At 40.7% G+C, this 16,477-nt stretch overlaps 1 protein-coding gene across 4 annotated transcripts in view; it reads right to left on the bottom strand.

The window, feature by feature from the left end:
- Positions 1–16,350, bottom strand: part of AUH (AU RNA binding methylglutaconyl-CoA hydratase) — a 110,477-nt gene extending 94,127 nt beyond the window's left edge. The window contains exons 1-3 of one of the 4 annotated variants that reach the window (XM_042023392.1): positions 16,095–16,344; positions 7,025–7,092; positions 6,840–6,927 (exon numbers count right to left, since the gene is read on the bottom strand). In XM_042023392.1, the coding sequence (XP_041879326.1) occupies positions 6,840–6,927; positions 7,025–7,092; positions 16,095–16,320 (382 nt within the window). In that variant the 5' untranslated portion in view covers positions 16,321–16,344. Of the gene's footprint in view, positions 1–6,839; positions 6,928–7,024; positions 7,093–16,094 lie in introns of all 4 variants that reach the window. The other 3 variants (XM_042023391.1, XM_042023394.1, XM_042023395.1) reach the window with 3 other exon arrangements.
- Positions 16,351–16,477: the final 127 nt, after the last annotated feature.

Raw genomic sequence — 16,477 nt, forward strand, 5'->3', positions numbered from 1 at the left:
CGGGAGACATAGTTCTTCAAGAACTTCCTCAGCATGGTCCTTTCCACAGGGCACAGTCCTTTAGAAACAGACTTCTCCAGCATAGGTCCCTCATGGGCCACAACTGCCAGAACATCTGGTCCTGTATAGGCTGCTCTCCATAGGTCACAGCTCTTGCAAGGAACCTGCTCCTGACTGGGCTCTTCATGAGCTGCAGCTTCCATCAGGCGTGTCCACCTGCTTCAGCATGGCATTCCTCATGGCCTGCAATGTGGATATCTGCTCCAGATTGGTCTCCCATGAGCTCCAGGGTGACAACCTGCTTTGACATGGTCTTGTCCTTGGGCTGCAAGAGAATCTCTGCTTTGGCACTTGGAGCACCTCCTCCCCTTCCTTGCTACTGATCTGGGTGTCTGCATGGCTGTTCCTCTTGCATTTTTTTTCTCACTCTGCCCTCATGGCTGCTGCACATGGTTCTTTACAATTTCTAATATATATGTTATCACAGAGGTGCCACCAGCATCACTTAAAGACTCAGCATCGGGCAGTCAAGGGTCTGTTTTCAAAATGGCTGCAGCTTGCTCTGTTGAGTACCAGGACAACTCCTGGTCTCTTCTCAGAAAGGCCCATGTGAACTGAATACATTGGTTTAAAAGCTCTATTCCCAACTAGAGAACAACTCTCAGAAAGTTGAACAAATGAAAACCAAGGTCTATAATTTTCTCAAGTAAGGTATTGCAATGACCAATGAGAAGACAGACAAGTGATTCTTAGCTTAAAATTTTACAGTTGATTAGATGCTGATTTGAAGACTGCACTGTTAAGTACAGTCCCACCCAATTTCCTATCACGTTCCTTGTACCTGCTTCCTCATCAGGAATGGATCAGTCTTTTGGAAATTAAAAAAAATGAACATAGCTAGATTTTCATATTCTTACTGAAAAACTTCCTGGAAAACTCTTATTTGCATTTTTTAGCACTGAAAAATCCACTGTCATTCCAACTTCTTCTGGGATTTAGTATGTGTTGTCAGGGTAGAAGGTAGAGGAGCATTTGGAGTTAGCTTACTGAGGTAATTACAAAAGAAAGATTTTTAAACCAGTTTTTCTTACAGGGATTTTTTTCTGTATATAGACTAGAGGATCAAACCACAATCCTAATTGCACTCTTTACTGGCTCAGTTGTTCAACTTGTGCTCTAGATAATCATTACAGGAATTAGTCATTCCAGAAAGACAACAACAAAATTAAGAAGCAAAATCATCTGTCGAACAAATGCAAGCTGTAGAATCCAAAGGTAACAGATGACTGTGCACACACTCAAGACAGGGCGGCCGCATGGCTGACCAACCTGACGCATTTCACGTCACTGATGTTGCTCTAGGAAAAATGCAACTCTCATTGAGCCTAATAGTCTACAGGCAGCTAACATCACTTGGAGCCTGAACACTGGTGAAAGCTTGGAATGAGAAAGAGAAAAGAACCTAGCTACAGCCTTCATCAAAAGGCATTTATTTGGGAGAATGAAAAGTACATATAGCAACAGAAATTCAGAAGACACTAACACATTTTCATGTGTGATCTGAATGCTCAAGAGGGAAGAGCAGAGTAATACACAAACTCTCTTCTCAGTTTCTGGTGCAGGCGCTGGAATCTGGACAACCAAGTATGTTCCGGGAAAGTATACACTTTCTCCTTGCTTGTTTAACAGAGACTGCAAGAAAAAAGGAGACTACACCCACAGTAATACCTCCCTACTACTCCTGCTAGTTCTATAAAAATAAGAGTAGGTCAAGTACTTGAGACCTGTTATGAAACTCCTCTACTCTTCCACATCAAAACCCCATAAACAAAGAAGTCTTCAAGGATCTGCTCTACCCGGCTTGTCTGCTTCATAAACTTCTGCCAGAAAAACTGCACCAGCTGGAAGTGGCAGCTGGGAATTAGACTCCGTACAGCCAATTTAACCCTGGAAACAAAATTCTGATGCAGACAATTTATGCCAACAGGAAAAGCATTTGGGTTGGCTTTACTCACACCACAGATTCAAATGGTGAATTTTTTCTGGCAGAGAGATTACTTCTGCTTTTCCAAGAAGGGAATTGGCCAAGCTGCAGCAACTTTTAGGTCAAAGTGGTTTAAAGAGCTCAAATACCCAAATTTTTCAAACTGACTTGAAAGCCTGTTACAACAACAGCAAAAAGTTAACTGTCTGTATTCTGATATGTCTCAAAGATTTTTGAAATAAGGTCTCCAAAGAACATTTTTCAAATATGTCAAGTAAAAATTTTTCCAAAGCTCTCTTTGTAGGCACACATATACAAAGCAAATAACCCATCAACCTCACAACCTCTATTTCATACAGTCCAGATCACTTTGAAAAAACAATACTGAAGAGAGACTGTTCTAAACACACTCTAAACAAAGTCACTACGAAAGTCCCAAAAAGTTACAAGATCTTTCCCCAGAAAGCTCTCCCAACTCTCTCACGCAAATCAAAATCCAGGAGCAGTGTGTTCCTCTAGTCCTTCTTCTCCTTTATGAGATACTAGGATTTTTTCTTGTATCAACAGATGAGTGATGGATGCAGGGAAACTGACAACAACTCACACATGAATTATTAAGAGAAATGATCCCTGACTGGATTTGGACAGTGAGGGTTAAGCAACTGTCCTGGTTGTTCAGGCACCAGAGGAACTACCCTGAATGGTAAATCAGTAGCAAGGGATTTTATTTAATAGCATGAGTTGTAAACTGAACCAACGGACTATGGGCCAGTAAGTTACTGCCTGAGACAAATACATGAGGAGTATGTTTTTTCAATGCCTTCTTGACAGGACATGAAAAGAGTGCTGGAGGAACATGACAGTACCAAGAAAAACAGCAATACAATGAACAGCAAGCGAAAAGTTGGAAGGAAAAGAATATAAAAAGCATCTTTCTTTAATCACTATAACCATCAACATATAAAACTGTTTAAAAAGGGAAGAATATTACCTGATCTCAAACATCCATAGTTTTCAATTGCAACATATAGCATAATCCCTATTTCATGCCATCAAATACACTGACAAGAGTGGGTGAGGTGGGAAAAAGTAGGAGAAAACAGGAGACCTAGAACCATGCAGCAGTCTTCAGTTTCAGCCAAAACATTTCCCAAGGTAAATTCTATTACAACTAGAAGTTCTATAAATATTATTTTAGCTTTTATTCAAAGCCTTAGAAAATTGAACAACAAAAGCTTTAAGGTGCAGTATTAGCCTGTTCAACTCTTCGGACCAAAATCATAATCAAACACTATCTGAAAAACCAAAAGAAGTACTCTTAAGCAGTGTATTTTATTTGTATCTTTTTTTTGACCTCATGTAGTTAAAATCAGAAGAAGCTCTAAGATTGTCTCCAGAATTACCTTGATTGAGCAGGGAGGTTGGACCAGATGACCTCACTGAAGTCTCTTCCAACCTTATCCATTCTGTGAACATACTGACACAAAATTAGGTTTTGCAACAACTTGTGGATACTGCCTCCTCTCTTCCTCACAGTACCATATCACCCAACACAACTGTGCATTCTTACTTCTAGAAATATCTTGAAGATGAAAAAGCCTAAAAATCTGCTCACAAAAAGTGCCTCAGTAATATCACTAATATACATATGTTAAAATTATATTAATAATGAAAAATCAAGCTATTCAAACTGCCTATGTGAATGTAATTTGGCCCCTTGTGTGAACACAGCACAGCCCATGACTACTTGATCACAGACACTTTACCCATAGCACACCTGCTTTATTCCATGCATAAGCCTATGCCCTCCTCAAGAATGGAACACTGTCGGGAAATAAAAAGATCCCTGTACAGAGTATTCACCTGCTTTAGCTGCAGAATGGGGCAAGCACTCAGCCACAACTTACATAAGCTAGGACTGGTCTCACATGTCACTCCAGAAAAGCCAATACCTTACTTATTTGGTTTCAGATGGAGAAAGAAAGGAGCCAAGAAGTGACTCAGTGCCAGAGCATTTCTAATGGAAGCACAAGAAGCCATGATAGACGTAATTACTCACAGACATAGTCTACGCATAATCATAGACATCCTTAACACCAGACACGCAAGTCTTTGACTTCTGGGTGTCCCTTTTGATCAGTGCTAGAGCATTAATGAGGAATTTTCTGCACCCATGGATGTATGAAGTATTAAAAAGGAGACACAAAGAAAAGAGTAGGTGAAGACTCAAAGTGAATTTTTGTGCAGAAATGAAGGAGTAGGTTTTCTGGCACATCTCTACATACTTTTATACAACTCCAGTTTTGTCCCACTCCCATTTCACCACGTGAAAATTCCGTAACTTGAAATCACCCAAATCTACATCAGGCATCAACAGAGTTCAAATCTTTTAATCATCCACACTGTTACTTTGTGAAAAATGGTTGGATGTCATGTTTTGTGGACTAGGCCTTAGAAGGAAACAAGACACTTGGCTTGTGGCTTTCACAGATATTTGTTGATAGCTAAGGAATGTCAGGATTTAACAATCTTAGACTTCATTCCACACATAAAAGGGAACTACATTCTAGGACAAAGTTTCCCAATATGCGGTCTGTAAAACATCAGATGGTGGTCCAAAAAATAATCATAAAAGTGTATTTTTAAAAGCATACATTCCCTTACATGTTAGCAAGAAAACATTACTGGGGAAATACAAAGAAATAAAAACATCCCAGGTTTAGCCTAACTAAATAGCACTATAAGGCATACGAAAATGTGACATTTCACAAGATGATCCTTGCATTTTTTAAGGAAATTAAATGTTCTTGAAGCAACACATTCTCCTTTAACATTTAAGTTTGAAAACACTTCCTTCTGTTCTACTGAATTTTCTGAGTCCCCTCCAGAAAATGCCTTCTTTACATCCAGTATGTTCCTCTCTTCATCTTACTTCCCTAAGCTGTTAACCTGTTTTTTCCAGATCTCACTATGCTTCCTCTATTATTATTCTCTTTAGAGACACCCATTAAAGTCACCTAATGAAGCAATCCATCCATCCACTGTGCACTTTTTGCCTATTTTCATTAACAAAGTCTGCCTCAAGTATTCTGGTTACCACTGTTGGAACATTCATTATTTCACTTGTTCAGCTATAGGAATCTCCTCTCTTAGGAACCTCGTTTCACCCATCACTATTTTAAAATTACAGACACCTAGTTCACACCCTATCTCAACTGTCTGGTTTAAGATTCATATATAGCTACCCAGCCCTTGTCTTTCACAGTCTTCTTTTCAGGATTAATTTTCTTTCCTAATGTCCTTATATCTTCTTTATTGTTATGTGCTAATACATACTCTGACTTGCTTGATTTTTTAAGCCAGACAAACAAATACCAATGACTATGTTAAATCTTAATACCAAAAGAGCTCTGAAGAGACAGCTAACAAAGAATACTGGAGATGTACTTGGAGCTCACATGTACAGTAATAGTAGCATACCTGAGATAGTCTCCCTCAAAATCAGTATTTCTGCTCCCCTATTTCCGATACAACACTACTACAAAATTCAAGCATGTCAAATAAAAAACATAGTTAAAAAAACCCAACAGCCATGTTTTTATTTCAAGTACATAACATTTAACTTGAAACACCATTTGCATGTGTTGCTCTGATACTACATTCTTCATCAGTTTAAAAACTACAGTTTTTAAACCTTTTTTTACTGAGATGACTCAAACTTAAAACTTCTTGATTTAAAACAACATACAACCTTTAAATTAAATATGCTGATTAATATATATACATTTAACCTATGTATATGTATTACTAAGTACTGAATTGATTATTCCCTTTCTTCCAAGACCAGTATTTTCACAAGTCTTGTAAGTGACAAACTGTATCTGTGTGAGAACAGACTTACTAAAAGCAACAAAAAAGAATTTTAAATGCAACTAAGAGTGCTTAGGTATGTTACATATTTTAAAGATTGGAAAAACTGTTTTGCATCTAAAACTAAAATAATTATGTTATTTGGGTCTATCAAGCATAACTAAAGAAATGATCAGAAAAGTAAAATTTCAGAACTGATCTATTTCTTGACAGTTCTATTAATATATTAGAAACAACAAACTGTTTTACTTCTATTTCCTGTTTTCAGTTTCAAATGAATTTAAATTAAATTTGAATAAAGTAAGACTGGTTGAAACATTTTTAAATAAGAAGACTATTCACTTGGTATTCACAAAACATACTGCTGTATGAACTGATCTTGACATGTCAGCAAATTCTGTTTCCCAGCATCTGGTAGTTGAGAGCTTTTGCTTTTCTGAGCACTTTGGCAAGATGCATGTAACTGTTGGATATGGAGGCTGTGGTGTGTGCTTTTTGTTTGGATTTGTTTTTAATTTGAGAATACATTCAGCCTGCAGTAACATGCATATTCATAATGAAATTTTATGTTTACATATGTTTCTTTCATTAAAAGTTCAAGTTAATGCATTTAAATACAGGTTTGATACAGCTTTCTACAAAGCCTCTTTATATGGCCTCTAAAATTATTTGCACCTTACTCTGACATACCTACAAGAGCTTCTAGATAAATGAAATTATTTTTCACCATCATGGATAAACTATTATATATTCTGAAATACTTTATGACACAGAAAGAATAAACCCAATATTTGATTCATGTTAGCAATTGAGGAAAATCATACAAAAATGTTTTGTTTGCTACTGAGATACTGAGATCAATACATAAAAAAAACATGTTTCCTTGGAATCTGGGCCTTTTTTTTTTTTTAATTTTTTTTTTTTATTTTTAGTGCAGTAAGAGAATACAGATTTCCAGCTTCTCAGGAAAATTAAGTTTGCATACCAGCACAGAATATCCCCGGGACTTCACTCCGGAATATAACAGTTCGTACTTTCTTATCAGATTTCAAAGCATCCACAGCTTTTGACATCTACAGAGAAAAGGAGGAAGGGCAATAACCAAACACTTTTTAAAGTGCTTCATTCCAATACTTCACCTTTATACTAAAAACTGTTCTTTTCACTTACCATTTTTACAAGATTTTTGCTAAGTGCATTCTTGGCGTGAGATCTGTTTAATCCAAGCACCACAATTCCTGGAGGGGAAGAAAAATAATATCATCGTTAGAGTGTAGTAAAATATGTCTCATCTGTGTAAGTTATTATTATTTTGAAATTATGCAAAAGGCATTGAGGACTGCAAAAAAATGCTAATGTAATCACTACTGAGTTTCTGAAAGAAAATAAACTGATCTATACTTTTCAATACTCAACAGAAATTACAGTTACTTGAGGAACAAAAATATGGCCCTAACACCTTTATGTGGAAGCAGTCCTTACAAAGGTTGAAAGTAGAATTACACATTTTATGTTTGTACATGAAGTGCTGACATGTAATCAGGAAAGATGCTTATTTGGAAAGCACATTTCCATATTTTGAGAGCCTGTCTCCAGAGACTTCTTAAAAAATGAAGTGCTATCACAGCAAAGACTAGCAACTCCTATACAGGTAAAAGGAAGTCATAAACAAAGAAAGAATGACACCAATGGGAAACTTGTATTTTTGTTTAAAAAGGAAAAAATTCACACAAAAATTCTCTCCTGGAACACAAAAATCAAGCTGAATGCTTGGTACATGGCTCCAAAGACACATTCACAGCTCCCTCAGTCCAGTTACAAATCAATTGTCTCACTGACTGATTACCTGTGCATTGGTTCAAATGTTGCAGCAGAAACAAAAATTGTCTTTATTTTGCCCCCCTCGCCTTAACAGGCATGATTATCAAACAGGAAAATTCTGAAAAGTTTATTTTGGTAATGCCTGAGTTTACCATGGCTATAGCAATCTTTTAGACAATTACTGCCTGAACCCAACACAACCGCCCAAGTTCAAAACACCAGCACACAGCCCTGATCCTGCCCTGGTAACATTTTATCAATCAGGACCTTTTATGCAGAGAACGCAAGTATAAGGGGAGAAAAAGGACTAGGGCATGGACCAGGAATGAAAGGCAGAAAGGGAGCTCTATCTCAAACAAAAATGCTCACAATATTGCCATCAACCTACAGGATGAAAAAACAAATTCCAGAAACTCACTATTTGCCCAGGTGATTACTACTTCACCACTCAGCTTTGAATGTGCAATCTATACATAATCTTGCTCTCATAGCCTTCCCTGTCACATCAGCGCATACTGCTTCTTCTATTTCTGGAAAACCTGTCCTCCCTAAGGACTGACCCATTAGTGTTTGAGCTCCCTTCCTCTGCTTCCTTCTGCATGTATGTGCACGCACACGCACACAAGACAAGATGGAAAAGAGTTCCTGTTCCTTCTGCAGTTACCAATTTGAATACAAAGTCTTCCATTTGCCAGCTGCCACTCTCAAGATTCAAATAAAAATGGCGTCGAATGCAAGTAATAAAGTATACCTCCCTTTCTTGCTCCTAAGGTACAGTCAATTGCTAAGTATAGATACCTCCTAAAAGTGGAGAGGAGCCAGGACAACCCAAATGACCTTCACTCCCTTGTTCTACAAGCCTGAATTCCCACACGTTTATCCCTATGGCTGGAGGTATACAGGACCGCCTGCAAAGGTCATTATTCAGCACTTACATAGGAATCTGTTTATGTTCTGTTAAGCAAAAAAGGAGTGGTGCTGTAGCACTTTTCTTCAGCTGTTACAACTTCTTCTCTAGGAGGAGGATCGCTCCATATTCAAATATTCCATATGTTCAACACAAGTAGATTAGGCAAAAGCAACATCCCACGTTAAAGCAACAAAAAGACCCTTCACCCTGACTTCACTTAGATTTTCAGGCACTACAAATACCATGCTTGAATAAACTAGAGATGCTATTATCCCAAACCATACTTCAGTCAGGAAATAGAGTCCTTTTCAGAAGCATGTTATACTTAATGGCAACGACACTTGATGACACTTGAATTTTTCTTCTCCCCACTGGAGCCCAAAGACTGCTACTCCACCACCACCAATAGTGTATTCAGAAGGAAGTTCCAGTTAACATTAAAGCACTTTAAATATCTTTGCCACAAATAAATGATCCCTGAAGACGAATCATACAAGTCGATTTATCTTAGCAGTGCTGTATCAAGTCATAAAACCACCACTTCTGCTTCTTTCTACAGAAGTAAAAGATAAAGATGGCACCCACGCAGCTGTTCTCTTTTAAGTAAGAAAAAAAATATTAAGAATTGCAAGAGGAAAGTATAAACGGTTTGCAAGGAACACCAACATATTGTAGTGACATATACAAAAGACATTCCTTGCAATCACATTTGAATCAGTTTTGTTCTGATATGCCATTACTACAGGACCTGAGCATCCTGAGGATGGAAGGGACCTTAAAGATCATCTAGTTCCAAGCCCCCTGCAGGGACACCTTGCACTAGACCAGGTTGTCCAGAGCACCATCTAACCTGGCCTTGAACACCTCCAGGGATGGGATATCCACAGCTTCTCTGGGCAACCAGTTTCAGTCCCTAACAGTAAAGAATTTAATCTTAATATCTAATCTAAACCTGCTCTCTTTCAGTTTAAAGACCTTGTCCCATCACTATAAGGCATTGTAAAAAGTTCCTCTCCAGATTTCTTCTAGGTTCCCTTCACGTACTGGAATGTGACAGTAAGGCCACCCCAAAGCCTAATCTTCAGGCTGAACAATCCCAGTTCCCCCAGACTTTTCTCACAGGAGAGGTGCTCCATCCCTCTAATCATATTCATGATTCCTCTGTACTCACTCCAACAGGTCCCTGTCCTTCCTGTGCTGGGACCCCAGAGCTGGATGCAGTGTTCCAGGTGGGGTCTCACCAGAGCAGAGCAGAGGGGCAGAATCCCCTCCCTCCCCTGCTGCCCACGCTGCTTTGGATGCAGCCCAGGACACGTTTGGCTCTCTGGGCTGTGAGTGCCCATGGCTGGGTCATGTCCAGCCTCTCACCCACCAGCACCCCCAAGGCCTTCTCCCCAGGGCTGCTCTCCACCTGTTCATCCCCCAGCCTGTGCTGATACCGGAGCTTGCTCTGACCCAGGTGCAGCACCTTGCACTTGATCTTTTGTTAAATCTCATGAGATTCCCAAGGATCCAGTTCTTGAACCTGTTCACATCCCTCTGGATGCCATTCCATCCATCAGGTGTGTCAACTGCACCACCCTGCTGGGTGTCATCTAAAAATTTGCTGAAGGTGAACTCAATCCCTTCATCTATGTCATCAGTGAACATACTAAATCACACTGGTCCCAGTACAGGCCCCTGAGGCACATCACTTGTCACTGGCATCCATCAGGACCTGAGCCATTGACCACTGCACTCTGGATGTTACCAACCAACCAATTTCTCATCCACTGAACAGTTCACCCACTGAATCCATCTCTCTCCAGTTTAGAAAAAAGGATGTTGTGGGGAACTCTGTAAAAGGCTTTCCAGAAGTCCAGATAAATGACATCTGTAGCCATTCCCTTGACCACTGATGGAGTCACTCTATCATAGAAGGCCACTGGGCTGGTCAGGCAGGACTTGTCCTCGGTGAAGCCATGCTGGCTGTCTTGAATCACTTCCCTGTCCTCCATGTGCCTTAGCAGAGCTTCCAAGATGATCTGTTCCATAACTCTTCCAGGCACAGAGGTGAGGTGAGGCTGATGGGTCAGTAGTTCCCAGGCCCCAGCTTTCTGCCCCTTTTAAAGATAGGTACAACGTTTCCCCTTTTCCAGTCACCTGGGACTTGACCTGACTGATGCAACTTTTCAGTAACACTTGTTACATTGTCATCTGAAGCATTTAGCCATGGTTCGTTCTTGCTAAACCACACACACACACACGTGCTTTCCCAAATGCTTTAAAATAAACTGTTGGAAAAATCTACTTGTAAAAGAAAAGGTATTAAAAAGTAGTCACTAATAAAAATAAGTAGAAATTAGTGGTAGTAGTAGTAGTAGCTTTGCTGGTGTATCTGTATGGTATCAAAAACATGACAGATATACTAAGAAGGAATAAGCATTCACATATGCTAAACTCAATATTAATCTGATAGTTTTTCCTGGAAGTCATCCCCACATTATTTCTGGGACACACTTCAGCACATAATGTGCATCCATTAAAATCTACATCTGCATACTGAAAACTAACTTCATCTTAACTGGCTAGGATCTCCAAGAGACAATGATTCCCAGTGTTGTCTAATATAAGCAGCAATATTCCTATATACTAGTTTCCCAGCCCACCATTAGAGGCAAAGCATATACAAATGTACAATATGTTCTCTACTTGCAAGCTGCCCATGTTAAAAGAGAAAGCTGCCTGTGGTATAATTCTCAATGTTCAAGAGGAAAAAAAAAGAAAGTCATGCATAATAAAAGCAAAAAATGCCTTTTAGTGAAATAAAGATACATATGTATCTGGAAGATAGCTTCAAAATATCTGTAAATTCCCAGAAACATACTGATTTCATAGCATCCACTAAATTTAATACTTGAATATAGTAAAGAGGTTAGATACTGGTTTAACTACTGCTTGGACCAGCACACAGGAAATCTTACTTTCTATAATGGTTGTTATCTCTTTCATGTTGTACTTTTTAGGGATCAAAACATTCATCCTCAATGTTTGGTAGAAACCCATTTAAATGGTTACTTAAAAACAAATCTTGTTTTTAAACCCATATCAGTAATTTTGTCAAGTGTTCAGAAGAGTCACTACATCTGCAAATAAAGTACTTGCAGAATTTTTTAACATTTATTTTTATTTTACTATTATTTATTTGCATTAAATACACACTCACACAAATGTAATTTTCCATAATTAAAAAAAAATTTTAAAAAGTCTGAATTAGGCTTTGAAAAATGGAAGGAGAATCAAAGTAAGTTATTTTTAACATGTTTCACTTAACTACTCAGATAAACCAAGGCAGACAATTGGACTTAGAAGTTTATTATTCTAGAGTAGTTTCTTAAGCAAAACAAGAACATATGGTGAATATATCATGCACAATTCTGCTGGCTTTCATTAATCATCTTATCAAGAAGTATTTAAGTGAAAAATTACACAGATGTGCACTAACCAGTACTTTATAAAAGTACCAAAACACTCTTCAAAATCCCCTATCTGCACCTGTTTCATCTCTAAATTCTGCTTTAACTCTTTTCTGAACTTCTTAAATTAGTAGATGTCACCTAGTCAGCCCCGCTTTAAACACAGCAAAAGAAGGGAAAGTTTTTTCCTATTTATCAGCTAGCTATCAGTTTCCAACCTCTGAGCGAACTTCAACCAAAACCATATTTGGTTTTGCCCATTCCATGTACATTAAAATTCTAACCAATGAAGACCAAAGCTGTCTTCCTCTAAACTGAACTAAAAACAGCTGAGAAATTTGATCATAAGAAGTCATTCTAGTGTAAAATCTAAATTTTATAAATATTTATATCACATTTCAGCACGTGACATTGCAACACTGGAGTCAAGACTAGAAAGGTATTTCTCCCAATTGCACCTATAACTTAAAAATCAAAAGCATTAAGTTCATTTAAATTTGTAATGGGATCACTAACACAACTTGGCTAAGAATTCTGAAATGTCAACAGCTATAAAACAATTCAGCCCTAGTGATGATCAAATAGAATCTCAAATAAAGTAAAAGATATATACTTAATTAAAAAATACTAAGACACTGACAGTCACCTTTACTCACAGAAAACTGACACTAAGAGCTTCACAAGTTGCAACATGTGCAGCATATACAGGTATTTTTCAATCACATTCTTCAAAAATCTCACTCCATTTGTATTCTAGTTCAGGTCAAATTTGGAAGCCGGAAAGACTTGAATTAAAATTTCAATAACTAGCCTTTGCAAATATAATCTTATTTTAGTTTATGTTTAGCAACTTCCCAAGACCTGGGGTATACAGATCACATGGAAGTGATATGAAGCAGAACAGTTTGCTACTTTGCCTACAGGCAAAGATTTGTCTAGTGCTACAAGACATGTGCCTGTACATGAGGCAGGTACAGCCAGTTTTCCTTCCTCTCCAGTATTCACAATACATCCTTCTCTGAGCTACATGGAAACACTAGGCATGTGCAGGAGCACAACCACAGCATCAACAAGCACGCGTGTGCTGCAAAAGGTAGTCAGAGAACAGGGTCTGACCCTGCGTGGAGTCAAGAAGAATGTAATGGGAGAGCGTTTTGAGGCCACGGGGACACCAGAGTACCATGTGGGAAAGTCTGTAACATGAAATGGTAGGTCAGTGGCAGGGTAGAAAAGAGCAAGAAAGACAGCAGGGGTGTTTATAGAGCTGGTGGACTCATTCAGCAGGGATATTACATACTGTAAGATGATAAATATAAATGAACTTGGCATACAAGGCGAGGAGAAGGGTGTGTGGTAGCACTACAGGGAGGAAGCAGAGCCATGTTTCTTTTGTGGAAATGTTGCCCGCTCTTTGTGCTGCTGAAGAAGGCATATGAAGTTTATGTCTCCTTCTGGCCTACTTCTAGATCCTTGTTATTATCTTTTTGTAACGAACAGTGTTTGCTTTTGTGTCCTTCTGAAAGTCAATACCAAAGAAAATTCCTTCTGCTGAAGAGAATACATTAATTAAAAATACACCGATAGAATCCTTTCTTACGATAGTGACAGTTGCTTTAACATTACAAATACTTTCTCCATGTTTGGCTGCATATTCAGTACAAAACACCTTCATAACATTACAAAAACAATGACTCCTAGCTGATTCAACAGCTGGAACACACTGCCTAATTCTATGTTTGTTGTGTAATAACAGAAATAAAAGTTGAGTACTATATAAGATCATGATATTTTCTACAACTTTTTGGTAGAGCACAAAAGAAACAACGAAAAATGCTCTTCTAACATTTTAAAAACTCTTTATTGCTCCTGTCTTGTCTCTTCCTTGACTTAAAATAATCCCCAAAAAAATCTGAACGGAAGTTTAGAACTAATAAGAAGTTCCACAGTTGGCTGGAAAAACAGGACTAAAGTAGTACATTTTAAACGAAGTGGAAAGACTTGGGAACAGAACTACAACTAAGACAGAAGAAGATGATTTCAGGATCAGATTAGATCATCTTTACTATCAACCCTAAATAATGACAAAAACCTGCCCTCAGATGAAAGCACAGCAACAGTCTTCCCTTGAAAAAAAAGAATCATCTTCTAAGCCTCATACTAAAATTCGAAGTTTTAAAGTTACCTCTCTGTACATGTATACAAATCTATGTACAGACAAACTCAACTCATGGGCATTTGCCTGAACTGGCAACAGGTCTGAAATAGCTGAGTTAAGATGCTCAAAGACATAAACTAAACTGTGCATCTTGGTTCCAAGATATATTCTCCATATAAAGAGATTCATGTGCTGCAGATGATCAAAACTCTATGCTATGGCCCTCTCCATAAAAGCAGGTTTAACATCATGGCTATAAAAGTAAATCCTCAGGAACAGAGCTTGCACGCACTTCTCCACCATTCCTAGCCCTGCTGCGTTCCCTTCCTGGCAAGGAAGTGACAAACACCAAAGGAAGTGGAACACCTCCAAATCTGGTGAGCACCAGATCAGAAGAGGAAGTACAAAGTGTCTGTGCTGTGATACACTAACTGCAAGTCATTAAGGGCGACAGATTTTCTTTCTTTTTTTAACCAGGTGAGTTAAAATAAGACTCTTGGTATAGCCGAGTCAAGGTGAGTAGTAGTTGACAACACTAGAAGCAAGGAGGAGGATGAGATGGTTATTAGGAAAGTGGCATGTGATCAGAGAATACTGAAGCCATACCTTCCAGCACAGAAAACGTCGGCATAAGTTCTGTGCCTTTCTCTGCCCCCTGCACACAAGCACAAAACTGATGTTGGAAGCAGCATGACTCTAGCAGTTTGTTGCTAAACTTCATTTTCTCAAATCAGAGTGGCCAACAGATGCCAACTCAGAGAGGTGTACCTCACAAACACAGTACCTATGCTGCAGTACTCTGGAAAACAGGCATGATGCTGTTGAAACACCTCGAGGACAGGATGTCACCCATAGCAACCTAGACAAGCTCATGAAGTGGGCCTGTGTGAACCTCATGAGCTTTAACAAGATCAAGTGCAAGGTGCTGCAACTGGGTTGGGTACCTCTGGTACCAACAGAGGCAGGGGGATGAACAAATGGAGAGCAGCCCTGGGGAGAAGGACTTGGGGGTGCTGGTGGGTGAGAGGCTGAACATGACCCAGCCATGGGCACTCACAGCCCAGAGAGCCAAACGTGTCCTGGGCTGCATCCAAAGCAGCGTGGGCAGCAGGGGAGGGAGGGGATTCTGCCCCTCTGCTCTGCTCTGGTGAGACCCCACCTGGAACACTGCATCCAGCTCTGGGGTCCCAGCACAGGAAGGACATGGACCTGTTGGAGAGAGTCCAGAGGAGGCCACCTCTCCTATAAAGAATGGCACACCTCTCCTATAAAGAAACGCTGACAGAACTGGAACTCTTCAGTGTAGAAAAGACAAGGCTTTGAAGTGACCTAATTGCAGCCTTCCAGTACGTGAAGGGAACCTACAAGAAAGATGAGGCAAGACTATTTACAAGGGTATGTAGTTACAGGACACGGTGGAATGGGTTCAAATTGAAAGAGAGTAGGTCTAGATTAGATAATAGGAGGAAAAGCTTTACTGTGAGAGTGGTGAGGCACTGGAATAGGTTGCCCAGAGAAGCTATGGATGCCCCATCCCTGGAGGTGTTCAAGGACAGGTTGGACAGGGCTCTCAGCAAACCTAGTCTAGTACGAGGTGTCCCTGCTCATCGCAGAGGAGTTGGAACCAGGCAGTCTTCAAGGTCGCAACCCAAACTGTTCTACGATCCTCTGAAGAGCCAAGAGGGACCAAGCTGACCCAGTTCTGCCACTGCCACACCGGCAGCTCCCAGCACCCCGCGACGCAACCTCGGCCGCGGTGACAAGGAGAAGGAGGAGCCGCCGCTCTCTTCCCGCCCATCGCAGCCGGGCTGCTCCCCGAGGGACGCCCTCTCCCTGCCCCGCAGGGGTCACCCCGGCCAGGCCGGGACACCGAGTGCAGAGCCTCCTTCCCCTCGTTACCTTTGTGCTCATCATCCAGGTACCGGACGCGCAGCTCCTCCTCTTCCTTCGCCTGGGAGCCGTAGCTCCTCCCGGCCGAGGGGAGAGCGGCGGCGGTGGCGCCCCTCCACAGCGGGGGCGCGCAGTGGCCAGTTCGGCCGAGGGCGGCGGAGGTCGTGGCGGCTGCGGCTGCGAGCCTGAGCCGGGCGCGCAGGAGGCCGAGCCCGCCCAGCGCCGCCGCCGCCATGGCTGCTGCCGGCGCCGCTTCAGCCTCTCGCGGCCCCGGCTCCGGTGCCGCCGCCCACGTGACCGGCTGCGGCACGCACGGGGCGCCGCTCCCCCCTCCCCGCGCCGCCGCCGCCGCCGCCCGGGGCCGCGGGGAGGGGACGGCTCGGCCCGGCCGG

This window comes from Corvus kubaryi, unplaced genomic scaffold (assembly GCF_017639235.1).
Source record: "Corvus kubaryi isolate FWS band 111438036 unplaced genomic scaffold, C.kubaryi_AGA036_p1.0 37249, whole genome shotgun sequence".
NCBI classification, from domain to species: Eukaryota; Metazoa; Chordata; class Aves; order Passeriformes; family Corvidae; genus Corvus; species Corvus kubaryi.